This window comes from Haemaphysalis longicornis, unplaced genomic scaffold (assembly GCF_048455015.1).
Source record: "Haemaphysalis longicornis isolate Haplotype H1 unplaced genomic scaffold, Haemaphysalis longicornis Haplotype H1 scaffold_16, whole genome shotgun sequence".
NCBI classification, from domain to species: Eukaryota; Metazoa; Arthropoda; class Arachnida; order Ixodida; family Ixodidae; genus Haemaphysalis; species Haemaphysalis longicornis.
Window position 1 is genome coordinate 8,470,820 of NW_027526266.1, and position 22,730 is coordinate 8,493,549.

The following is a 22,730-nucleotide window of genomic DNA, read 5'->3' on the forward strand; positions in this document are numbered from 1 at the left end:
ATATATATATAGGGAGTAGTAGAACTTTGAAGATGGTAGAGAACACAAGAGAAGAAAAACTTCGAACAAGGTAAAAGCACGATTGTGGCCTACGTTTCAGCAAAGAGAACTTGCTTTCCTCAGGGCCCTGAGGAAAGCAAGTTCTCTTTGCTGAAACGTAGGCCACAATCGTGCTTTTACCTTGTTCGAAGTTTTTCTTCTCTTATATATATATATATATATATATATAGAGAGAGAGAGAGAGAGAGAGAGAGAGAGTGAGAGAGATAAAACTTACAAAGCCCGCAGAAATAGTACCAGTAAAGAGTCGGATACAAGCGGCAACAGGACTTGCCTTTATCAGAAGAGTACCGTTACATTATTTTTCTGTCACAAACACTTGCAGCACATTTCCGTTATAGAGTTGCAGAAAAGTGCGAGAAGGATCGGAAGATGTTTCGGAAACAGAGAGTATGCATGCATTCGGGCTAAGCCTAAGTTACAAAAACAACAACAAAAAAGAGAGAAAGAAGATAGGGAGAGAGGGAGGAAGGGGTCGTATTTACAAGACAGCGGTCAAGGTTGCTCCACGACGGGGCAACGTACCTCGCATTTCAGTGACCTTTCAGTAACCGTAGGTTAGCCTGGGAAATGTGTACACCTAGCGCTTTCACTCAGTTGCAATATTAACCGACCGGATAATATTAAGCCACAGTTAAACACAATACATTACAAAACACTTCCTTCACAGTTTATGTGAGTATGAGACTAAAGGGTTATCTTTGCTGAGGTCGCAGGTCGGTTGAGGATGATTTCTTCAAACGTTTTCTTTATCTTGAGTTGAGTGGGAACCAGAATAAAAAAGAAACGGGCGATTACACCTCCTCTGAGGAGGTAGCTGGCCTACTCTTGTAAAGAAAGACTACGGCATACAGAAACGAAGAACAAACGCATGCCTCGATTTTTCCCGCACTAAAAAACGCATAAGAAACGATCTAAATATTTTCTCGATAGGTGGTATATGGGATAAATTTATACTATTGTAAAACGTCTTCAGGGCCGATGCTTGTATTGTCGTTTCAAAAACAGTTACTTCTCGCAGTTTTCAAACAACCATTTTGACCCTATCGAAGCCTGGTTTCACGCACGCTCTGGGTGTCCACAAATCTTATCAGAGTTTTTTGGGTAACCAACCGGTATATAAATAAATGGGTTACTTATTTAAGAGAATGCGATCGGTAACAAAAATTAAGCTTTCTCTTTAAAAACAAGCTTTTTCTTGGCTACCACTTAGACTGCGGCTAGTTCACTGGTATTTTTACTCCACACAGCGGGATATCGTAAATTCTCTTTTGATTTCAAATGTGTACAATTCTAAAACGATTCTCTTGTCATGTTTGTTACCTCAGGAACATAATGCTGCGACATCATCTAACCTAATACATCTTGGTGCTCCAAGAGACCTTTTTTATAATTTTGAACACATGTACCGAGATATTTAGCTAATGGTAAACATTTTCGCTCTGGCGCCTTTTGTTAATGGTATATTTACCATATAAAGCCAAAATATCACGTCCTCTGAAAAGCACAAATGCAGCCTCTGTGGGCAGTTATAACACATTTATGCGAAACATCAGGAGCTGTGCGCGAATGAAGAACATGAAGCAAATTTTTAGTCGCACCAGTGTTGTTTATTTAAAATGCTCATTACCTTACAAAAAATTTGTAGGCATTTTTGCGTGTACAACGTTTAGTCACGATACTCGCTCGCACCTCCCAGAGAGCCCAGAAGCATTTTCTACTTTTCGAACACACTGGCAACCTGTTCCGCATCGGTCGTTTTCGCCATATTCAGAACACTGCAAGAAATATCAGTAATAGAATGAATACATAAAAAGGCTTAAGAATTCGGAATTAAATTTGCGCAGAACAAAATGTTTGAAAATAAACTTCGTTTCGGTTTGCCAAAAGCGCGCAAAGATGGCGATTCTCTGAGAATTTATTATTCTCAAAATGCCGTTATTCTCTTTCTTTCTTCTTTTTCCTTTTCTTTATAGTTTCTGTCGGTACGAATAGGGGAGCAGAGGCTAAAGGCTTGGAGCCTGATTAGGGCCTCTCCTCCTGGTGCGAGGTACATGCGGGCCCAGTATATTTTATTGCACAGTTCTAGTAAAGTGTACAAAACAAAAATAAAAAAACAAGAAACTATAAAGAATACATTTGCAGTCATGATCCTCGTACGCCCAAGGGTGACTACTTCGCTCAAAGAAAAACACTACAGAACGAAATTAACCACGCAGTATATTGTATCACAACATTCGCTAGTTTTTCCGTGAAGTGCAAAGAGTAAACAGACTACTAAATACATTGGAACAGAGACTTACTTTTCAATAGACATCTACAATTTCTCTGCAAGAATTTATTTCAAGCTTAGAATACTGTACTTGTGGATTCTTTATCCGAAAAAATCTACGTTTTCTTACAAGAAAGCTAAGTGACAACTGCACAAACTTCCCCAAGTTTCGCACAATGAGCGTTGATGTAAATGAAGGCACAAATAAAACCACATTGGAGGCATAAAAGAAATACTACCTGCACATTTTCGGAATCCTCCATTGAACGTATGGAGCAATTTTGTGTGACGATAGTAACTTCAGTTCAAATATTAGAGACATTTATTGAATGCAGGGTAGAGCTCATAATGTACAACCTAATATAAGCAGTAAGTGTTTCGTATAGTTCTTGGGTAGATTTTTTAACGAAACAACCAGTTATGATAAGAGTTCGTAGCTGAGGCAAACCACCAGCGCAGCCGAGGAAAACCACAAGAAATCGAAGTACACGGAGTAGACCAATCCCCGACCAACTACTAAGTTCGATATAAGGGCAAATTTAGGTGTGAAGGAATGAAATTAGGCTGGTGGGCAAGATTACTCCACACTTGCTAGTCACTCAACTGGCGCTCTCAGAAAGACGGAGCCAGTTAAGGTGTAGCGGGACACAAAGATGGAGGACGTGTTTCAAACACTGAAGCGAGCCTTGAGTGAAGCGCTAGTTCTAATGGCCACCGACTTTTCAATCGTTTAAAATCGGTCGATTGGTTAGGTGGAGTAAATTACACTACCAGCACAATCTTATCGTTCGCTATAAGGAAGGAAAGTTGAGTGCTAACGCAGCCGCGCTAAGCTGTGCGTTATAAGTACTGCTGCCTCCGTCCTCCAAGTGACTTTTGTTTCGTCTCTTCGTGAAGGGATTTTAGCTGAGCACTGGGAGCAAAATTATTGCCCCAATTTGCTGCCTCAATTGATTATGTCCTCACCGCGTGATTTCAAGTGATCAACTTTAGTCGTCAACATTTGAGATTGTGTGTTACGTTTGACACATAGTGTGAATTCTGATTTTGAGAGACTTGCGTACCGCATGGGTCCCTTCGTGAAGAGGTAACATATTGGGGGATAGGCACAAAGATAGGAAATTTTGTCACATATTTTGAAGTCTGCTGTTCTGTCGGAGGACAGAGGGTGCTTGCTTGCGCTTGGTGTTGCCTGTTGTCGGTCAGTTCTTTGCAAGCTGCAAAACGAGGACCCAACGGTGCTGAGAAACGAGACCGGAAGAACCTGGCGAAGCTGGTCGAGACACCTGGGCAGCACGGTGATGTACCTGTTATCGGGATCTGGCAGGTGGTACCTCCTTTTGGAAAGGAGCGTGGATCCGCCTTTTTCCTGGACCACTGGAGGTGAACCTGGATGACCCTGGCGAACGAGCACGCCCGGGATCCAGCCACGCGGAGGCAGCTTGTCTTCATGGCGCATTGTCTGGCGGCATGGGTGCTGTTGTGCAAGAGCGCCCGCCCCAAAATTGTTGCACCTGGTGAACCGCCGACCGCGGGTCCGATTCACGCCTCGTCCAAACCAGACCAAACCGCCCACGGCCGAAAGGCTGAAACGTGACACTCCCACGAGTCTCCACATCCTTCTGCATCGCGGCGGCTCCACCGAATCTGCATCGGGTGAACGACCCGCCACCGACAGGCTGCTACTTGCCTGGAGGCGCCGTCGCAGAGACCACGTGAGCGTCGCCCTCCCTTTCCGCATCATGGGGGCTCGGTTGACGTAACCGCTTCGCTTCCACTCGTGGGATTTCAAACTTCAGCCAGCGAGAGTCCTTATTGGAGAAAATTGAAACATTTCGGGACCACAACGGACTTCCGGGGGTATAAAAACCCGCCCCGAGGCACTCATTGTCGGCATTTTTCGGCGGCATTTTTTGGCGCACTTTTCGGAGGCACCAAGTTGATAGGTGCTGTCGCCTTGGTGCGAGCAATGCAACGCCTTCATTATCCTTGCACATACAGTATACTGTATATAAATGCTTCTTCAACTTTTCGTCGGCTTGAGAAACTTCATCGCTCTACTCTGCGTCGCGTCCATAGAGGACCGAGCAAGGTAACGTCGCTACACCGGTGGCTGCGCTCGGATGGCCAGTCGCAACAGTGGTGGCTGCGGTGAGAAGGCCAAGTCTCAACAGCGGGGAGAGCGTCGGAATGGCTGATGACAACCTGGGATGTCGGAATGACAACCTGGGATTGGGGTCGTGATATGGGTGACTGAGGTGAGATGCCCAGTCCCAACATCGTCAATGACAAAAGGTGAAACGGAGTCACCGTCAGCTGCCTCATTGGGAAAGCGGCAAATTCAATGCGACTCCTGAAAAGAGTTATGGCAAGAACCAGTGTCATGAGACACCAAAGCTTCGTAAGGGTAATTCAAAGATTGGTGGTTTGCCACATTCCCTAAGCGGCGGCTTTTGACAGACGGAAGAAGAGCGAGAAAAGCAAGATCCGCATAATTATACAGCCTAACACAGCCCTGGGACTGCTGGAAACCACGAACGCCAACCGGCTACTGCAATTGGGCATCCACAACCCGCTGGAGGAAATAGCCGCAGCACAACGCGACGCCCAGCTCGAAAGAATGTCGATCAATAACTCCACCAGAAAAATCCTAGACCAGCGCTATATTTTACTGCAAAACAGTGTATGTCTAATCTACCGCACCCGCCCCCCCCCCCCTTCAGTTTTTATTCCGATGTCATCGATTTACTCGGCGTCGCTCCGGAGCTCCTCCTCACTACCGCTGACACCTCTTTCACAACTAATTTCCCCCTCGCCTCCACCGATGCCATCGAGCAAACGGTGGTAGTGCAGTATTACTTGATTGCGAGAAATAAACAGAAGCACGGAAGGGCGTAAAAATGCCCCGACGACTTCCAAACTCCATAAAACTAAATTTGTGCGCAGCGCGACCTGAATCTTTTCGGTCACGGCGCATTTCTGCTAGGTATTAGGAAGTGTTCGCGTGATCAGCGAGTGCACCGCCGCGTGCACTACTCTGCTGCTAGCACGCACTGCACCACCGTCACCAGCCAGCCCAGGACAACGTAGCAGCGAGCATGTTGCTGCATATCGTGTTTGAACCTCTCACGCAAACGCCACGAGGTTGCGATAGCGGTAAATGGAACAGGATTTGGGGAAAGTGTCAGGGGAAGGGCGCGCCTTGGTGGCGAAACATAAAACATGTGCAAGGGAAAGGCAGTGACAGAGAGGATGCCATAGCCGCACGTGTCATACTCCACTTTACCTTTCGCTGGACGCTCCTCTTCGTTTTCTTTTCTTTCATAGCTGCAGTGTTCGGTCACTCAGCAACGCGGACCTCTAAACCGATGCCGCTTCCATGAAGCCCACGTAACGGCTGCCTAAACGCTGCCTACTAAAACTAACGCGAACATTCATCGCCATTTCCGCTGAAATGCTACCTCACCAACTGGGAATCCTTCCCGGCAGAAGTGAAACAAACCTAGTTGGAATGCCGGCTTAAGCACTTATTTCTTTTCCAGCTTGGAAGGCCTTGAGAGCGACATTTTAGCCGGTCTCTCTCACGCCCAAGTATAAGCAATCACGAGTTGCCGGTTTAGGCATGCATGGTTGGGGAGTATAAAAAGCGGGGGGGGGGGGGGTGAAGGGGACGTGCACACAAAGCTAGCCCTCATGCCGCTACCAATGAAATGCCGGTTGTGCCGGTGGGAGATTTAGAGGCTGAAATTACATGGCTCAGTGCGATTAGTCGGCTGTGCTCCTCAAACCAGTGTTAGGGTGTGGCAGAATGTGTTACACAGACGTCTTACACAAACCGAAAGATGCATACAAGAGGGAAGGAAGCGCAAATGCACATGTTTGTAAGTGAAGGTTGAGCTGAAGAGCTTCCAGGTTTTAAATCGTTATGTGATGAATGCATGCCGTTCGTTTGGAGGAACTGCAAGAATTGAAGCGTTAACCAGAACACGAGCGCGAATGGGTGCAAAAACAACAGAAAGGTGCTCGAGCCGCCATTACTGCCTCAAGTTCAGCTCGTCGAGTAGCGGCGAATCCTTTCCGGACGAACAGCGACTTTCCCGTTTGGAACGCCGGCGTGAGCCAATATCACTTGTTCAGAGAGATTTCAGGGTATATTTTCGACCGCGTCTGTCACATCTATGCACGTGCACGTGACCGGTTCCTGGTTTAGGCGCGCGTAGGTTTGCAGCGGGGAATAGTGGTAGGGAAGAGGGGGGGGGCGTGCACGTGTGGCTATAGGTTTCATATTCCTACTGATTGGAGGCATGGGCTTTTTGCTCGTGCGAGGTTTAAACGCGCACGTTCTACGGTCAAATGAGACCTGTCTGGAGTCCTTAGTGGTAGAGCGAATTGTGTTTTTGTTCAGACTGCCGAAGCAAAACCCGTATCGTGTTTTGTGGACGCAAAGAAACGGCTCGTCGCACGGTTCGGTTTGGCTGAGACGGAAAATGACGTCGTTCTTTAACGTTATTACGACATTTGCAGCAACCATCTGATCCCGGCCTTACCAAGCTGTAAGATGCTTACGACGCTGGAGGGACACAGGAACCTCCATGTTTATGTGCAAGAACAAAGCTTGGATTCTTCCGTCGTTCAGTCAGCTGATTGGCTATTAAAGGGATTCCTGAAATACCTTCCGCCGATGCATGGATGTACATGTACCCAAATAAAGCAATGTATTTGCAATCTCCCTCCCGCAAGAATTTTGTTAAAGCGATGAGTATTAGCTGAGAAATCGTAAATCAAAAACCGCGCATTATAGTCGCTCCGCGTTTCCTCCTCCTTTCGACTTACTCTCCGCTGTTGACGGCGCGCGAGCATTGCCTCCCATGATGCTGCGCTCCGCAGCGGTGACGTACTTCCGCTATTGCGCTGCTCAGACTGTCGTCTGCTACGGGAAAGCTTTGTTGACACCATGAATCCCGCACTCCGATCAAGGCTGGAAAAGCGAACGAAAAATCTGGCCGCATGTATGCGGCGGCATGGCCTTGCCCTTTCGCGGTGTACGCTGCTGGCGGCACTTGACTTTTTATCGGGGGCGAACTCGCAGCCGCACGGGGAGGGTCGTGCGCTCGTTCCCTTGATGTACCGCGCACTGTTTATCCAAAAAGCGCCGTATCAGATGTGGCCCCGCTGGTGCCGGGTCTTATTTTGCGGTGGTGGTAATTCCGGCCGGCTGCATGTGGAAAAGTCATATTAAACCGATACAGAACCCGTGCACAAAACGCTTCAATCATGTGACCAGTTTAGCTTGGGGCGAGGCGTGGTGGAGAGCGGCAACGTTGGCAAAACATGCTCCGCCGCGGCTCTGAGCTTTCTAGCGCTGGGGCGAGCGCCATTTCTTTGACAATCTCAAACATCGGTTGCCTTGGCAACAAGGCACAAACCGCTTTAGAAGTCAGTTACGGTTGCGTGATCCCGGTTCAGCTTGGGGCCCCACTTCGCGACATGTGGGCACTGCAGGCGTACCATTCACTCCAATTGGGAAGCGCGAGATGCGTTTGGCATTACAGGAGGCGATGTGTGTGTGTTGTGGGCGCCTTTGTCACGCGATGAAATGCGACGTTGTGCTTCTGCGGGTGGATAGTGCTTCCCATGGTCTGGATTATCTTTCTCGAGCGACGTACTACTCAACCTCGCATGGGGTATGTGCAGTGTGTAGAAAATAAAGGTGGAATGGGTGGTTGAGACAAGCGCTTGCGGCGCTTGCATGACGACATCAGCTTTCGCCTAAACGCTTTGGAGGCACTAGGCATCGCGCCCGACCGGTACGCCGTCATAATCCACCGGGTCCTGCTGAAGGCGTTGCCGCATGACATCGCTCTTCTTTACCGGCAACGGATGAAGGAATCAGCCGCGAATGAGGTGAACGGGGATGCCAAGCAAGTTCAGGCGATCTTGGATTTTCTCTGTATTCAGGTGGAAATTCGGGAAGAAGGGTACATGGACAGCACCGGCCCTCAGGTTCGACGCCCTCCAGCACCCCGGCAGACACCGCATGAGGAGTTTTCTCCACCGTCAGCCGCAGCGCTACATGCGGAGTCATCGCCGCCTCCTCGTGGTGACTGTTGCCCCCTTTGTGACGGGCGAGGCCATGGGATCGCGCAATGCACCGCGAATGTGCCACCAGAGGAGAAGCGACGGCGACTGCAAGCAGGAAGACATTGCTTCCGGTGCGGCAAGCAGAATCACATTGCACGTGCTTGCTAGACTGCTAGAACGTTGTCCTGCAGCCGCTGTTCACGCCGGCATCTAACGTCACTCTGCGACGTGGCTCAGCCAGGTTCCGCGCACGCTACCAGGTCGTCCCACTCGGCTGGTCAAGGGGGACCGCCCACAGTGCCCAAACCGTCCCATGCGGCATCGTCGGTGGTTACAGCGTCAACTAGAACCACACGGCCCACTCCAGTCTACCTGCAGACTTGCCGCGCATGGGCGACAGGTCCCAACGGTCAGCTTCTGGTGAGGGTTCTGCTAGACACGGGCAGCCAGCGGACGTTCGTTCGGCGTGACGTTTCGCGCGCTCTGGGCTACTCCGTTGAAGGCGTTGAGGACCTCAAGCTGGTCACATTCGGCAAGAGCCACCATGCAGCAGCGGAGAAGTATCCTCGTGTGTCAGTCACGGTGGCCAGCCAGAACAACGGCAAGCAGGCGGTCATCGACGCCCTTGAGGTCCCAAGTATCTGCGTCGTTACGAGTCCCCCAATCACCGATGACACGCTTAGACTGATGCACGACCATGGTCTTTTCGCCGCTGACACTTCGCCCGCGTCGGCTTACATGGATGACCACATCAGCATCCTAATTGGGTCAGATTTCTACTGGAAAGTTACCTCGGGGAACATTTCACGGCTGACTCCGCACCTGACCGCCGTCGAAACAATGTTCGGCTGGACTCTCCAGGGTGCACACTCCGACGAAACTGGCTGGACTTCGGGATCATCTAGTGCTTTATTCCTGGCCCTCATTGAGCCCTCGCTGGATGACGCAGCGGCAGATAACGAGTTATCGTCACTGTGGCGACTGGATGCTATCGGGATCAAAGAAAGACCTGATGCGTCAGTGCTGGACCGCGCGGCCGTAGAGCAATTCGATAGCGACGTGAGGAAGAATGGCGCGCGGTTCGAGGTTCCAGTCATGATCCAGGAGCCAGGGCTGGACGCCAGCGCTGACAACTATAGGCTCGCAGAACAGCGGTTGCGTGTGCAGATGCGGCGCTTTCGTGGTCAGCCTGAGCTGCTGTCCCAGTACGACAACGCAATCCGGACGTATTTCAACGACGGCCATGCCGAACGAGTTCCCGAGCATGACGGTGACCAATGCTCGACAACCAGGTACTACATGCCGCATCACGGTGTGGTTCGTCGGGACGCCGTCACAACCAAGCTAAGGGTGGTCTTCGATGCCTCGTCACATGTTTCGGGGCAACCTTCGCTGAACAGCATTCTCTGTAAGGGGCCCAAGTTGGATGCGGACCTGTTAAGGCTCATTCTTAAATTCAGGTGCTATCCCGTGGTCATGGTCGCAGATATAAAGAAGGCCTACCTCCAGATGATTGTTCGGGAACAGGACAGGGACGCGCTACGTTTTTTGTGGGTCGAGCGCCTTCCTACACCGAATGAGCCCTTTCCTCCAGTAGTGAAGTGGCGAATGACACGGGTTCCTTTTGGTGCGAGATCGAGTCCCTTTTTGCTCGCCGCCACTTTGCACCATCATCTGCGAGTCTCACAAAAGTTTCCGGACACCGCCGCCATCTTGCGAGAGTCTTTCTATGTCGACGACCTCATCATTGGCATGGACAACGTCGACCGAGCTCATCAGATATATTCGGAAGCAAGGGCTGTAATGGCCGAAGCCGGAATGGAGCTCCGAAAATGGGCTTCCAACATCTCTTCCCTGCGGGACTTGTTCATAAGAGATAAGCTCGCATTGGAGGATGAAGGTGGCGACGCCACCACAATGAAAGTTCTCGGGGTGAGCTGGAACCGCATTGACGACACGCTGCTCATTAGCACAGGAAACGTGACCGCGTTTATCAACAGAAAGCCCACCACCAAGCGAACCCTGCTACAAACATTTGCAAGAATCTACGATCCGCTAGGCTTCTTGGCACCATTCACGGTCCGGGCAAAGGTTATATTTCAAGATTTATGGAAGCTGCGGCACCCATGGGACAGTCCTCTACGACGTGAGCAACTCACCGCCTGGAACGCATGGTGCTCCGAACTAACCGAGCTGCAACACCTTTGTTTGCCACGAAACGTATCAGACAACCAAGGTCACCCGGAGCAGTCCATCGAAATCCACTTCTTCGCGGACGCTAGCCCGCGAGCATATGGCACAGCTGTCTACGTCCGCCGACGCTCCGTGCATGGTGACCCGTTTGAGGCAAATCTGCTGATCAGCAAAGGTCGTGTGGCCCCTATCAAGGCGACGACGTTGCCTCGCCTCAAGCTCCTTGCCTGCCTCATCGCAGCGCGCCTTTACAACTACCTAATGCGAGTTCCTCGCCTATCAGCCACACGTGCGTTCTTCTGGTCGGACGCGCAGATTGCCCTGCACTGGATATGCGGGGAACCTAGCAGGTGGCCACCCTTCGTCCGAAATCGCGTCGAAGAGATCCAGCGCCTAACCAAGGGATGCAGATGGGGGAATTGCAGTAGCAAGGACAATCCTGCCGACCTCATAACACGCGGAATAAGTGCAACAGTCCTCAGAACCTCAGAGCTTTGGTGGCATGGACCATCATGGATCACCCACATAGAAAACCTGTGGCCATTGAACCAGCCCCAGGAAGTCGCTGACTTCGTCGACCCGTCACCAGCCTTGCCGTCATCTTGCCCGGTGGGGTCTTCGCCACCAGAACCGCTATGCCAAATTTCAGATTACAGCCGCTACTCACGGCTACTTAGAGTGACGGCCTGGGTTCGACGCTTCGTAAACAACGCTTTACCGCAACGTCCGTCGATGACCGGGCCACTGGTTGCTAACGAAGTCCAAGAAGCTGAACTGTACTGGATTCTCCAGGTACAGCAGGAAGCATTCCCCCAAGACCGGGAAGCTCTATCGAACAGCCAGCTTGGTGTGGGGACTTCCCGACTGCTTCGTCTACAGCCCTTTTTGGACTCCGCTGGCGTTATCCGCGTGGGGAGACGACTACACTGCTTACAATTGCCTTTCGAAGTGCGACATCCGATCATTCTGCCCGGAAAGAACGATTTAACACGGCTGCTTATTCTGGCAACCCACGAGCGCCTATTGCACGCTGGAACAGAAGCCACGCTCACAGAGATCCGCCAGCGCTATTGGATCATTCGAGGGCGCCAGACAGTGAAGAAAGCCCTCCACCAGTGCGTGCCGTGCCGAAGGCGCAGGCTGACACCGGAGACAGCACCGACGGCACCATTACCACGTGACCGCATAACGGAAACAAGCCCGTTCTCTATTGTGGGCGTGGACTTCTGCGGTCCTCTGTACTGCCGTACCAATGACCCTTCCAAAGTCAAAGCATACGTCGCCGTATTCTCGTGCGGCGTCACGCGGGCTCTACACCTGGAATTGACGACGGGGATGACAGCGTCAAGTTTCTTGCTCGCCTTCAGGCGCTTCATCGCTCGCCGCGGAATACCTGCCACGGTATACTCCGATAACGCCCTCGCTTTTAAACACTGTGCGAAGTCCTTCCATTCCCTCACCGACGCCACACTCCAAGATTTCTGCAGCGGAAAGCGCATTGTTTGGAAATTCAACGTAGAGAAGGCACCGTGGTGGGGCGGTTGGTGGGAACGAATGATTCGGATAACAAAAGAGACGCTGAGACGTACCCTTGGACGCAACTCCCTGACAGCTGAGGAACTGGTCACCACGTTGTGTGAAGTGGAGGCGGTTATCAACAGCCGGCCCTTGACGTACCTGACCACAGATGCCGACGGACCTCATCCCTTAACACCGGCTCACTTCTGGCTCGGCAAGCCGAACATGTGCCTCCCCCAGAACCTCGGGCCATTCGAGCCATCGTCGACAAGCTCCGAGTTGACACGCCGCTGGAGGCACCGACAGAACGTCACAAATCGCCTATGGCAAAGATGGCGGAATGAATACCTGCTGCTTCTGCGGTCCGCTCACGAAGTGCCCTCGCATCCGTTACACCAACTCGCACTCGGAGACGTGGTTGTAGTGCACGATGAAGGATACGCCCCAACGTTTTGGAGACTCGGCCGTGTGGCCAAGTTGCTACCCGGACGCGACGGAATCGCCCGCTCCTGTGTACTCCGCCTGTCAACTGGTCAAGAAATCAGGCGGCCCATTCAACGTCTCTACTTCCTTGAAGCCAACCCTTACACTTCTTGGCGGGCCGGGGAGTGTGTAGAAAATAAAGGTGGAATGGGTGGTTGAGACAAGCGAAGGCAGGGGGCTTGGCACGATCAGAAGATGAAGATCGGCCGCGCTCGCGTTCTCGAGCTGGAGTGTTCCGTGACCACCACGAGAACCGGACGTCTGGGTCCTGCTTTCTTTGCTTGATCCGCCACACAGTGTGCGTGGCTAAAAGCCATCGGCTTGTGCGCCAGAGTTAAGTGACTTGCTGTTTGTCCCCGCAAAGCGCGCGCGAGGTGAGTACCGAATTTACGACAGGTAGGAGGCAACCCATCCTCTGTCAATCGTGGTTCAGACTTTCAACGCATGTTGTGACGTTGTGTTCGTTAAAAACGCCTCTCTGGATTGTTTTGAAGTTGACTAAAATGTATGCGTCAAACCCGGGCCTTCGGCTCAGGGCGTTCTCTGCGATTGCACGAAAGAATTGCCACGGGGCTTCAACGCTTTCTTTATGGAACGTACTCAGGTAACAGAATATCCATGTCGTGTTATGGCCGTGTTGCATTCAATACAAACGGTTAAGCGTTTGCTTTACACTTGTTTCGTTTGTCGTAAAATGCCCAAGCACTCCGGCACTCCGCTGGCAGATCAGCCGGCGAGCCGACGCTGAGCAGACGACTGATCTCTTTGCCGGAAGTGCGTGAAAAAGCCGCCCAATAGCAGGATGTCTAGCTAATGACGAACATCTGGGAATCGATGATGTAGACATGTGAAGATGGCGGGGTCCAAGAACACGAAGGGAAGGGTGAGAAAAACACGACAAACTTTGCAACGAAAGTGTGAGCTTTCCGCTGCGCGTAAAAGAGTAATACTTGGCACAGAGGACGTTGACGACCCAATCTAACGGTTGCGCTAGTTCATTTAGTGTGATGAAAATGCCTTTCAGGGCCCCTTTAAGTATGCTTCATCAGAAATTACAATGAACGTGTTTTGTTTCGTACAATCCGTGGACTACGTCCAGAATTGCAGGACATTTTTCACTGAGTGGAAGGGAACTAATGTTTTTCGCTTGGGAGGACCTTACAGAGCACAGAAATGCAGACCAATTATAGCCGAGGTTAGCAGCTATAAAGATAAGAAATAGCTACTGTCCCAACGATCCAAACTAAAATAATGCGACGTATCACTGACTGAACATTTTTCACTAGTGACAAGACAAGCGAAGAAAAAACTGTGGCAATACGGCAAAGAGCTGCCAGGTTATCCTGAATTCAACATTTGTTACAACGGGCTGTCTGTATATGGTGCAACTACCCTTACGACCGGCAAAGTGATAGCATGGGGGCAAGTTCCCGTTATATCGCAAGTAGCGCTCCGAATTCCGGGAGTACCGAAGCCCTAGGATCAACCTCAAGCACTCGTGCGCGCAGCAGCCCGACAGTTGCTTTTAATGGCACAGCCGCTTCTTCCAACGCGCACAGATACTGTTAGCAATCTGCACCTGCCAACCGCGCCGGCGCTTAAAAATTATTATCGGATCACGTTGTATTTGCCAATGTGAGAAGTGCTATGAACAAACGGACCAACACGGCCCTATCATCCGCTCATGCGACGCGGACGTAATTATTTTAACCGAAACATGGCTACCGGCTAAAGTGCGGAGAAGCGAAATATTACACGGCAGCAAGGGTAACCAGTTTATCGCTGTGACAGGGAAGAACAACACGGTTCTGGCACACTTATTGCTATACCTCATGGTATCCCGTATTTTCCCATAAATGTTTAAACAAATTTTGAAACAGTTTAGGCCTAAGCTTAGGCCAAAAGGTATAATTGGTTTCTCCTACAGCCCTCCGAACGCATCAGAAGGCTTCGTTGAGGAACTACACAATCTTCTCAATATTCTCGCCTTTTGGTTCCCTTCCTAGCCGTTATTTTTTTGGGGGGATTTCGATTTGCCAAATATAATCTGGTCTGCCCTCTCTCCAATTCTGACACCTTTTTCTGAGCAATCGCAGACTTTTCTGAGCAATCACAGATTTTTCGAAGATTCTGGTTAAGAAGCAGTCCGGCGCCCCTAATAGCAGAATTCTTTTTGAGGGCGATCTGGAAAAAATCAAATGAAAGGCTCATGTTCGCTAACGGAATTAAGTTACTGTCATAGAGGGTTCAGTATACTCGACTGAGTATTTTATAGGGTATGTCGTCATCATCATCATCATCACCAGCCTATCTACGCTTACTGCAGGGTAAAGGCCTCTCCCATTATTCTCCAATTGCCTCGGTCCTGGGCCAACTGTGGCCAATTTATCCCCGCAAACTTCTTGATCTCATCTGCCCATCTAACTTTCTGCCGCCACCTGGAACGCTTGCCTTCTTTAGGGATCCACTCTGTTACCCTTAATGACCAACGGTTATCTTGCCTTCGCATTACATGCCCTGCCCACGTACATTTCTTCTCAATTTCTACTAATACGTCTTTAACACCTGTTGGCTCCCTGACCCACTCCGGTCTCTTCTTCTCCCTTAATGTTACACCTATCATTTTCCGCTCCATTGCCCGTAGAGTCGTTCTCAATTTAAGTTGAACCCTCTTAGCGAGCCTCCAAGTTTCTGCCCCGTAGGTGAGTACCGGTAAGACGCAGCTGTCATACACTTTCTTCTTCAGCGACAGTGGTAGGCTGCTATTCATTATCTGAGAATGTCTGCCATATGCACCCCACCCCATTCTGATCCTTCTAATTATCTCTGCCTCATGATTGGGATCTGTGGTCACAACGTGGCCTAATTAGATATATTCGCTTTCCACTTCCACTGCCTCGCCACCTATCTCAAACTGCTGTGCTGTCCCGAGGTTATTGATCAATACTTTAGTTTTCTGCGTATTAATTTTCAGGCCCACGGTTCTACTGTGTTCGCCCAGTGCGGAAAGCATGTTTTGCAATTCGTCCCCCGAGTTACTTAGCAAGGCAACGTCATCAGCAAATCTGAGGTTACTGAGGTATTCTCCATTACCCTTACTCCAGCCTGTTCCCTATTCAACGTTCTGAATACTTCTTGTAAGCATGCTGTGAATAACATTGGAGAGATTGTGTCTCCTTGTCTGACACCCTTCCTTATAGGTAATTTACTACTCTCCCTATGGAGGATGATGGTAGCTGTAGACCCATTGTAGATATCCTCTAGTATTCTTACATAATGCTCATCTACCCCCTGGTTCCGAAATGCCTGAATGATTGCTAGGGTTTCGACCGAAGTCAAATGCTTTCTCATAATCTATGAAGGCTATATATAGGGGTTCAGTATACTCAGCGCACTTCTCTATCACCTGATTGATCGTGTGAATATGGTCCATTGTTGAATAACCTTTACGGAACCCTGCTTGTTCTTTAGGTTGACTGAAATCTAAGGTTGCAGAGATTCGATTAGCGATTACCTTGGTAAATACCTTGTAGACGACTGACAGTAAGCTGATCGGCTGAGATTTTTTAAGTCCTTCAAGGATGATGTTCGCGTTCTTCCAAGATTCCGGTACCATTGCGGTCATTAGGCATTGCGTATACAGGTTTGCCAGTTTTTCAAGCACAATTTCTCCGCCATCCTTCAAGAGGTCTGCTGTTATCTGATCCTCACCAGGTGCTTTGCCCCCTTTCATTTCTTTCAAAGCCTTCCTTACTTCTTCGGTCGTTACTGGTGAGATGTCTATCTCCTCTGAACTACTGTCTCGTTCGGCATTGTCCTGTATGTCCCGGCTACTGTACAGATCCCTATAGAACTCCTCGGCCACTGTGACTATTTTATCCCTGTTTGTAATGACATTGCCTTGCTGATCCTTAAGTGCATACATCTGATTTTTCCCCACGCCAAGACGTCTCTTCACTGCTTTCAGGCTACCTCCGTTCTTTACAGCGTATTCGATCCTCTCCATATTAAACTTCCGTATGTCAGCTGTCTTAAGCTTATTGAATAACTTCGAGAGCTCGGCTAGTTCTATTCTGTCAGCTGCGTTAGATATTGTCATGGTTTGCCGTTTTCTGATTAGATCTTTCGTCTCCTGTGAACGTTTACCAGCATCCTGTCTAGCCATAGTGCCCCCGACTTCTACTGCACACTCCGTGATAATGCGTGTACGGTTGTCGCTGGCTTCCTGTGTCGTAAGCTCGGCTTCCTCGTTGAGGGCGGAATATCGGTTCTGCAGCGCGACCCTGAATTCTTCTAATTTACGGCTTACTGTTAGCTCATTTATCGGCTTATTTTGTAGTAGCTTGTTGCGGTCCCTCCTCAAATCTAGCGTCATTCGAGATCTTACCATTCGGTGGTCACTACACCTTACCCTTCCGAGCACTTCCACATCCTGCACGACGCCAGGGTGTCGCATAATATGAAGTCTATTTCATTTTTGGGGTCCCCATTCGGGCTCCTCCAGATCCACTTCCAACTCTCCCGTTTAAAGAAGAAGGTATTCATTATGCGTAGGTTATTCCGTTCTGCAAACTCAACTAGTAGGTCCCCCCTGCTATTTCTACAGCCCAGACCATAGTTCCCAACTGCTTTGTCTCCAACCTGATTATTGCCTACTTTAGCATTGAAGTCCCCCATAACTACGGTATACTTTGTTTTTACTTTATTCATTGCCGATTCCACTTCTTCATAGAAGCGTAGATTTCGTATCAGCCAACAAATGGACTCATAAGGCGTTGTCATTGTTTCATTTGAATGCTTGTAGTCTAAGAAACTAAATGGAACAACTTGAACTAGTGTTTAGTGAACATTCACTAGGCTTTACTGAGAAGTGGTTCTCTCTTGTACGAGCGATGTCTGCCGCTTTGAGGGTTACGAGCACATCGGTTTATTTAGAACAGAAAGAAAATGTGGCGGTTTTTTTTATGTGAAGGCTGGTGTGAAGTGCTCGCTTGTGCCAGAATTTTCGTCCGTTACGAGAGATTATGAAATACTAACAGCTAACTGCGCTGGCACTTTAGGAATATTTATGTACAGGCCTCCCGATGGAACAGTGAAAAACGCCTTCGACTGCTTGGAAAAACTTCTTATTCATGTGCCCCTTTCAAAACTGAAATAAGGTATTGTAGGAGATATAAATATTACGTTATCTTCAACCGGAAGGGCACAGAGCGAATTTCTGGTCTTCATGTTGTCTTATGGGTATGACATACTTATAAACTGTGCAACACAAATACCCCTTTTACTGAAACTTCTATTGATGTGTGCTTTGCTAATGCTGTACAAAACAAAAGCACTTCTGGTGTAATTAGAGTAAGTATTAGTGATCTTATACCTTTATTCTATGTTTTGAATTACAATATCTCGGTAGAAATACCCAACTCTTTGCAGAAATTGAGAAAAATAGTGATAAAACGGTAGCTACATTTCACTCGATGTTATCTTGATTAGACTGGTTTGATGTTTTAAATGAAAATGACGCAAACTCTGCGTTTTCAACTTTTTATTGTAAAGTTATTGATGCCTACCACAAGGCCTTTCCAGCGTATATTTTGAAAAGGCGTAAAAAGGCTAGAAAACTGTGGATTACGGTTTCTGTTTATAGTGGTAATAACAGAAAACATAAATTATTGGCAGAATTTCTCCAGACCAAAAATGTTGAAATATTCCCGGAACTTAAAAGGCTTCGCAATAAAATAAATACAGCAATTAGTAAAACGAAATATTCCTACTACAGACATAGGTTTGAAATTATTGATCAAAGACACACATTTTTGAAAGCCTCTAATGAGCTGAACAACGCACAAGTAATACAATACCTACGGAAATAAATGTCAATGGTGTAACGATTTCTGATACACAATTGTCTGACAAAGCTATTAACACTTTTTGTTGTGTGGTCTCGCCAAACGATAGGCAAAAAAACGTGATCCTGTATCCTAAATTACCTCCCATGTTGAAGGCTGTATCTTTTTAAGGCCGTCAGAGGAGTTAGAAAAACAAAATATAATCGGTTTCTTGAATAATAATAGCGCAGCAGGCCCTGGCGAAATCAAGGCTGCACCCATAAAAGCCATGTATTCTCTTATTGCGACACCATTTTGTCATTATGTAATTGTATACTCCTCGACGGATTGTTTCCAGATGAACTCAAGGTTGCCCGTGTGATGGTTCTTCAGAATGGGGTCCATAAGATGAGCTAAATAACTATCGTGCCATTTCGATTGTCAATTTTGTTTTCCAAAATTATAGAAGGAGTAATTTTTACACAAATAAATGAATACATAGAAAGTTTGCAAGTGATAGTTCCTCAAAAAGTTGGTTCTCAAAGAAAACGTCGACGAAGTTAGCGTTATTATGAGTTAAAGAAAAGCTGATAGAAAACATCTGGAAAAAAGTGTATACGGTGGGACTTTTTCTTGATATCAGGAAGGCGTTTGACACCACGAAACACTTCTAATTGGACAAAATAGCTCCGTACGGAATTAGAGGAGTTGCACAAAAACTAATCAAAAGCTATTTGACATGTCGTAAGCAGTTTGTATTGGTAGGTGCCACGTCTTCCGATTTTCGTTCGATATCATTGAGAGTACCCGAAGGATCGATACTCGGTCCTCTCCTTTTTTTGGTTTATATAAATGATATTCCCAATATTCTTCACCCGCAAGAAATAGTTTTATACGCAGACGACAGAAATGTTTTCTTTTGTAAGAGACGTAATGAAACTGGAAGTAGGTGTGAATTTTTGGCTAGGGGAACTCTGATTGGCTGTACGCTGATGAATTGTAGGTAAATATAAACAAAACCAAGTACGTTATGTTCAGAGCCCGAAATACACCGTGGTTAGAAAATTTTCAATTTTGCTTTCGCAATAACATATTACAATCCACTAACGCTAATAAATTGTTAGGCGTGTTTTTTTACAAATATCTATCCTGGAATGAACATATCGATCACATGAAGCTAATAGGCTAACAGGAGCATTGTGGAAGTTAAGGAACCAAATTCCTGCAAGGTATAGAACTAGTATATATTCTGGAATAATTGAGCCTCATTTCCGGTATTGCCTACTAATCTGGAGCAATACAACAGATTCTAATTTGGGAGCACACTTTCAACTATAAAAAAGATCTATTAGACCATTAGAAAACTTTAAATATACGGATAGTGTTGCAAACGTGTGCGCCAAATATGGTTTGATCGATGTGTTCCAGCTTCACAAGCTCAAGCTTGCGATGTACATATATTCACACATAAAGAAAAGTCAGGAGGACTTTGAACATGCATGCCTAACCAGAAATCAGTTTTTAGAATCTAGAACTAGAAAGTACAAAACGCTGAAGATCCGAACCAATTACAGCTTTTAAGGTTTACACCACCTATTTTATAGCCTCTTGAATAAAAATAAGGCCTTAATGGACATAAGTGATCAGTGCCCAAAGGGTTTTTTTTTCAAGAAATAATTTACGTCTTCTCTATTTTCTGTGTGATGCTGTCTGTTTACGATTTTGTTTCGCAATGTAACCGCGGTTTTGTATATCACACCCGTTTTTAAATAATCTCTAGTGCCTCTACATACCGTGTGTACTTTTTTCTGTGTTTGTATTGTAATTTAGCTTGTTTCTGTTTCCCTGTTATGCACAATGCATGGAGTCACGAAACCAGACAGGTGCAGTTTGGCACTTTTTGTTCCTATTCCTTGAGTTTGCTGTACGTAAGAAAGTGAGAATGCTAATAAAAAATAAAAAAAACACTTATATTGCACGTTACTGTTCAATTTCTGGAACAATATTTGGTGTATTTAGCCTTCCACATATTTGTTATGCTTTAGGAAGCGTGTATCAGTCGCGGTTTATGACGCGTTAGCTCTGGTGTTTGTTTTTGATAAGCAGCATTCTGTTCTTTCTGTTGTCACTGTCGAAATTCTTCTCACTAAAAACCCTATATTCGAAACTGCGACGAATTACGTCAGGCGGTGTTAAAATTTTGCGTATTGAAGCATGCACTAAATTCTGTGCAGAAGTTACTTTTTTCATTTTAACACCACGCCTTCAAACCTGGATGTTTCGCAGTTATATTTCGGAAATACGTATCTTTAAAAGAAGCCTAACGTATCCTATGTAAAGTAAATGCAATATACTAGTTTAGCTGCTATCTCTCACTTCGACAGGAAATCGTTTTTGCTTCTGCATTTTTAAAACATCAGTGAATACTACGGATGTTCAACAGAACCAGGAATGATGTACTTACAGCATCGTAGCATGGAATTGGAATTATAGTTGATGATACGCCCGAAATACTCCTGTAAAAAGAATCGGTAATTTTGTCAGGGCTTTTTTTGTCTAGCAAAACTCTTTGAAGTGAATAGTACATTAAAACACACTCTCTCATTCGGACAAAAACACAAAAACAAAATGAATGAGGAAACTTCGTTTTTGTGCGTATATATGCAAAAAAATAAGTGCAGCGGAAATCGACCAGGAGACTTGGTAAACGATTTATTGGAGCACTGATGATCCCGCACTAACGATGGCCGTGCCCGGCAATGATGATGGTGGCATCAGAAAATTGCTTGAGAAAATTGAATACAGGGCTGTGGTAATGAAAACAATGTTGAGAACAAGGCCCGCCAAAATCGGTATCAAGAGAAGTTTCACTGTGCGTTCTCGCACGGTTCAAGTAGTCTACTTCGGCGCGATTCAAAGGAATTGTGATCGCCAGGGAAGCGTATCCAAAGGAGAAGCATGAGAAATGTTCGCACCGCGGCTCCGAGTGCCGGTGACATCATAAGCAGTGCGGTTTTCAGGCTGGTACAGGCAAGAACAGAACTTGCACTAGGGCCACGCGAGATGATCAAGGCAGCATTGCGGAGGCAGATTTTCTAGTGGGACCAGGATACCATTCCCGGCACACACAGGATGCGGCACAAGAAAACTACATTAGGCTAATGAGATAGGATGCACATGACCACACTACCTATCACAATGCGGCGACGGATTCGGCCTAGTCTGCTTATGCTAGTGACTCACAGCACGTGCCGCTCCTCGGTTACTGTGGATGTCCGGTTTACGGAAAATGTGGTTCGCCCTTGTCGGTTCGCAGTGCTTTGGAAGCGTATTACGACAGGTAGTGGGTTCACGCGTAACTAGGAACCGGCACCACTGTCCCGCGGCTTCATAACCTGCTGAGGGTAACTGAACGTCGCTTACCGGGGAGATCGGTACGGCTCGCAGCATTTCAGAACCAGTCCTGATACGTTCTGATAGCAGCTCCTAGTCGCATTCTGCGGACGAACCTCTCAACACTTGATTGGTTCATTGGAGCACGTGCCCACTCTGCGGGATTTGCAATTCACATTGCGGTCTCACTGTAGAAGAAGCTTACGTATTCTAACTAACGGAAAACCCTTCGATGCTCCACACGCGCACGTCCTCCTTTTCAGTGCCATGTTCTCCAATGCATCAATAAAAAAATTATTATGATGGCCGCCGCTCTCTGATGCAGACGGGGATAATAGTGATAGTGACGCACCAGTAGCACAGTCGCCGGCACGGAATTCAGTGGTGATGTTGGTGGCTTCGATGCACTTCACTGCACACGGAGGCGTTCGCTGAAGTTGTGTGCGCGGGAATGTAAATCGGGTGCTTGTTTTCTCTCACTCCTGGCGGAAATACTAACACCGATGCACACACGTAATTTCCATGTTCATTGGCGACAGCCGGGTGACGTACGCCGTAGCGATACCTGCAGACGTTATACCAAAACTTTTTGTCTACTGGCAGATGATCCGACAATACTATGGCGGCAGAACAGTTTTATATCAGTGGTCTGTGTTCAGCACGGCCCTGTAAATGAATCATGCGTCAAAAAAGTTGATACATTGCTGCTACAAACAAAACATTCTGAATACTGCTCGTATTTTAAATTGGCGCATTAAGGGCGAATTTTACAGAAAAAACAACAAAAGGATGGTTTTAATAATTGAAAGTGCTATAAAAAAATTCACATTTAAAGGATTTGATGGAAAGGTCATAGTATTCCCGCCTGCAAGAAAACTCGCCGTTATTTTGTCTGTCGCACAGGA

General features: G+C 47.5%; 1 protein-coding gene across 1 annotated transcript in view; it reads left to right on the forward strand.

Moving 5' to 3' along the window:
- Positions 1-3,399: 3,399 nt before the first annotated feature.
- LOC144166213 (uncharacterized) overlaps positions 3,400-22,730 on the forward strand; it is a 33,520-nt gene continuing 14,189 nt past the window's right edge. Inside the window, exons 1-4 of the mRNA XM_077695798.1 lie at positions 3,400-3,419; positions 3,539-3,715; positions 8,291-8,549; positions 8,651-12,732. Coding sequence (XP_077551924.1) covers positions 3,400-3,419; positions 3,539-3,715; positions 8,291-8,549; positions 8,651-12,732 — 4,538 coding nt within the window. The remainder of the gene's footprint in view (positions 3,420-3,538; positions 3,716-8,290; positions 8,550-8,650; positions 12,733-22,730) is intronic.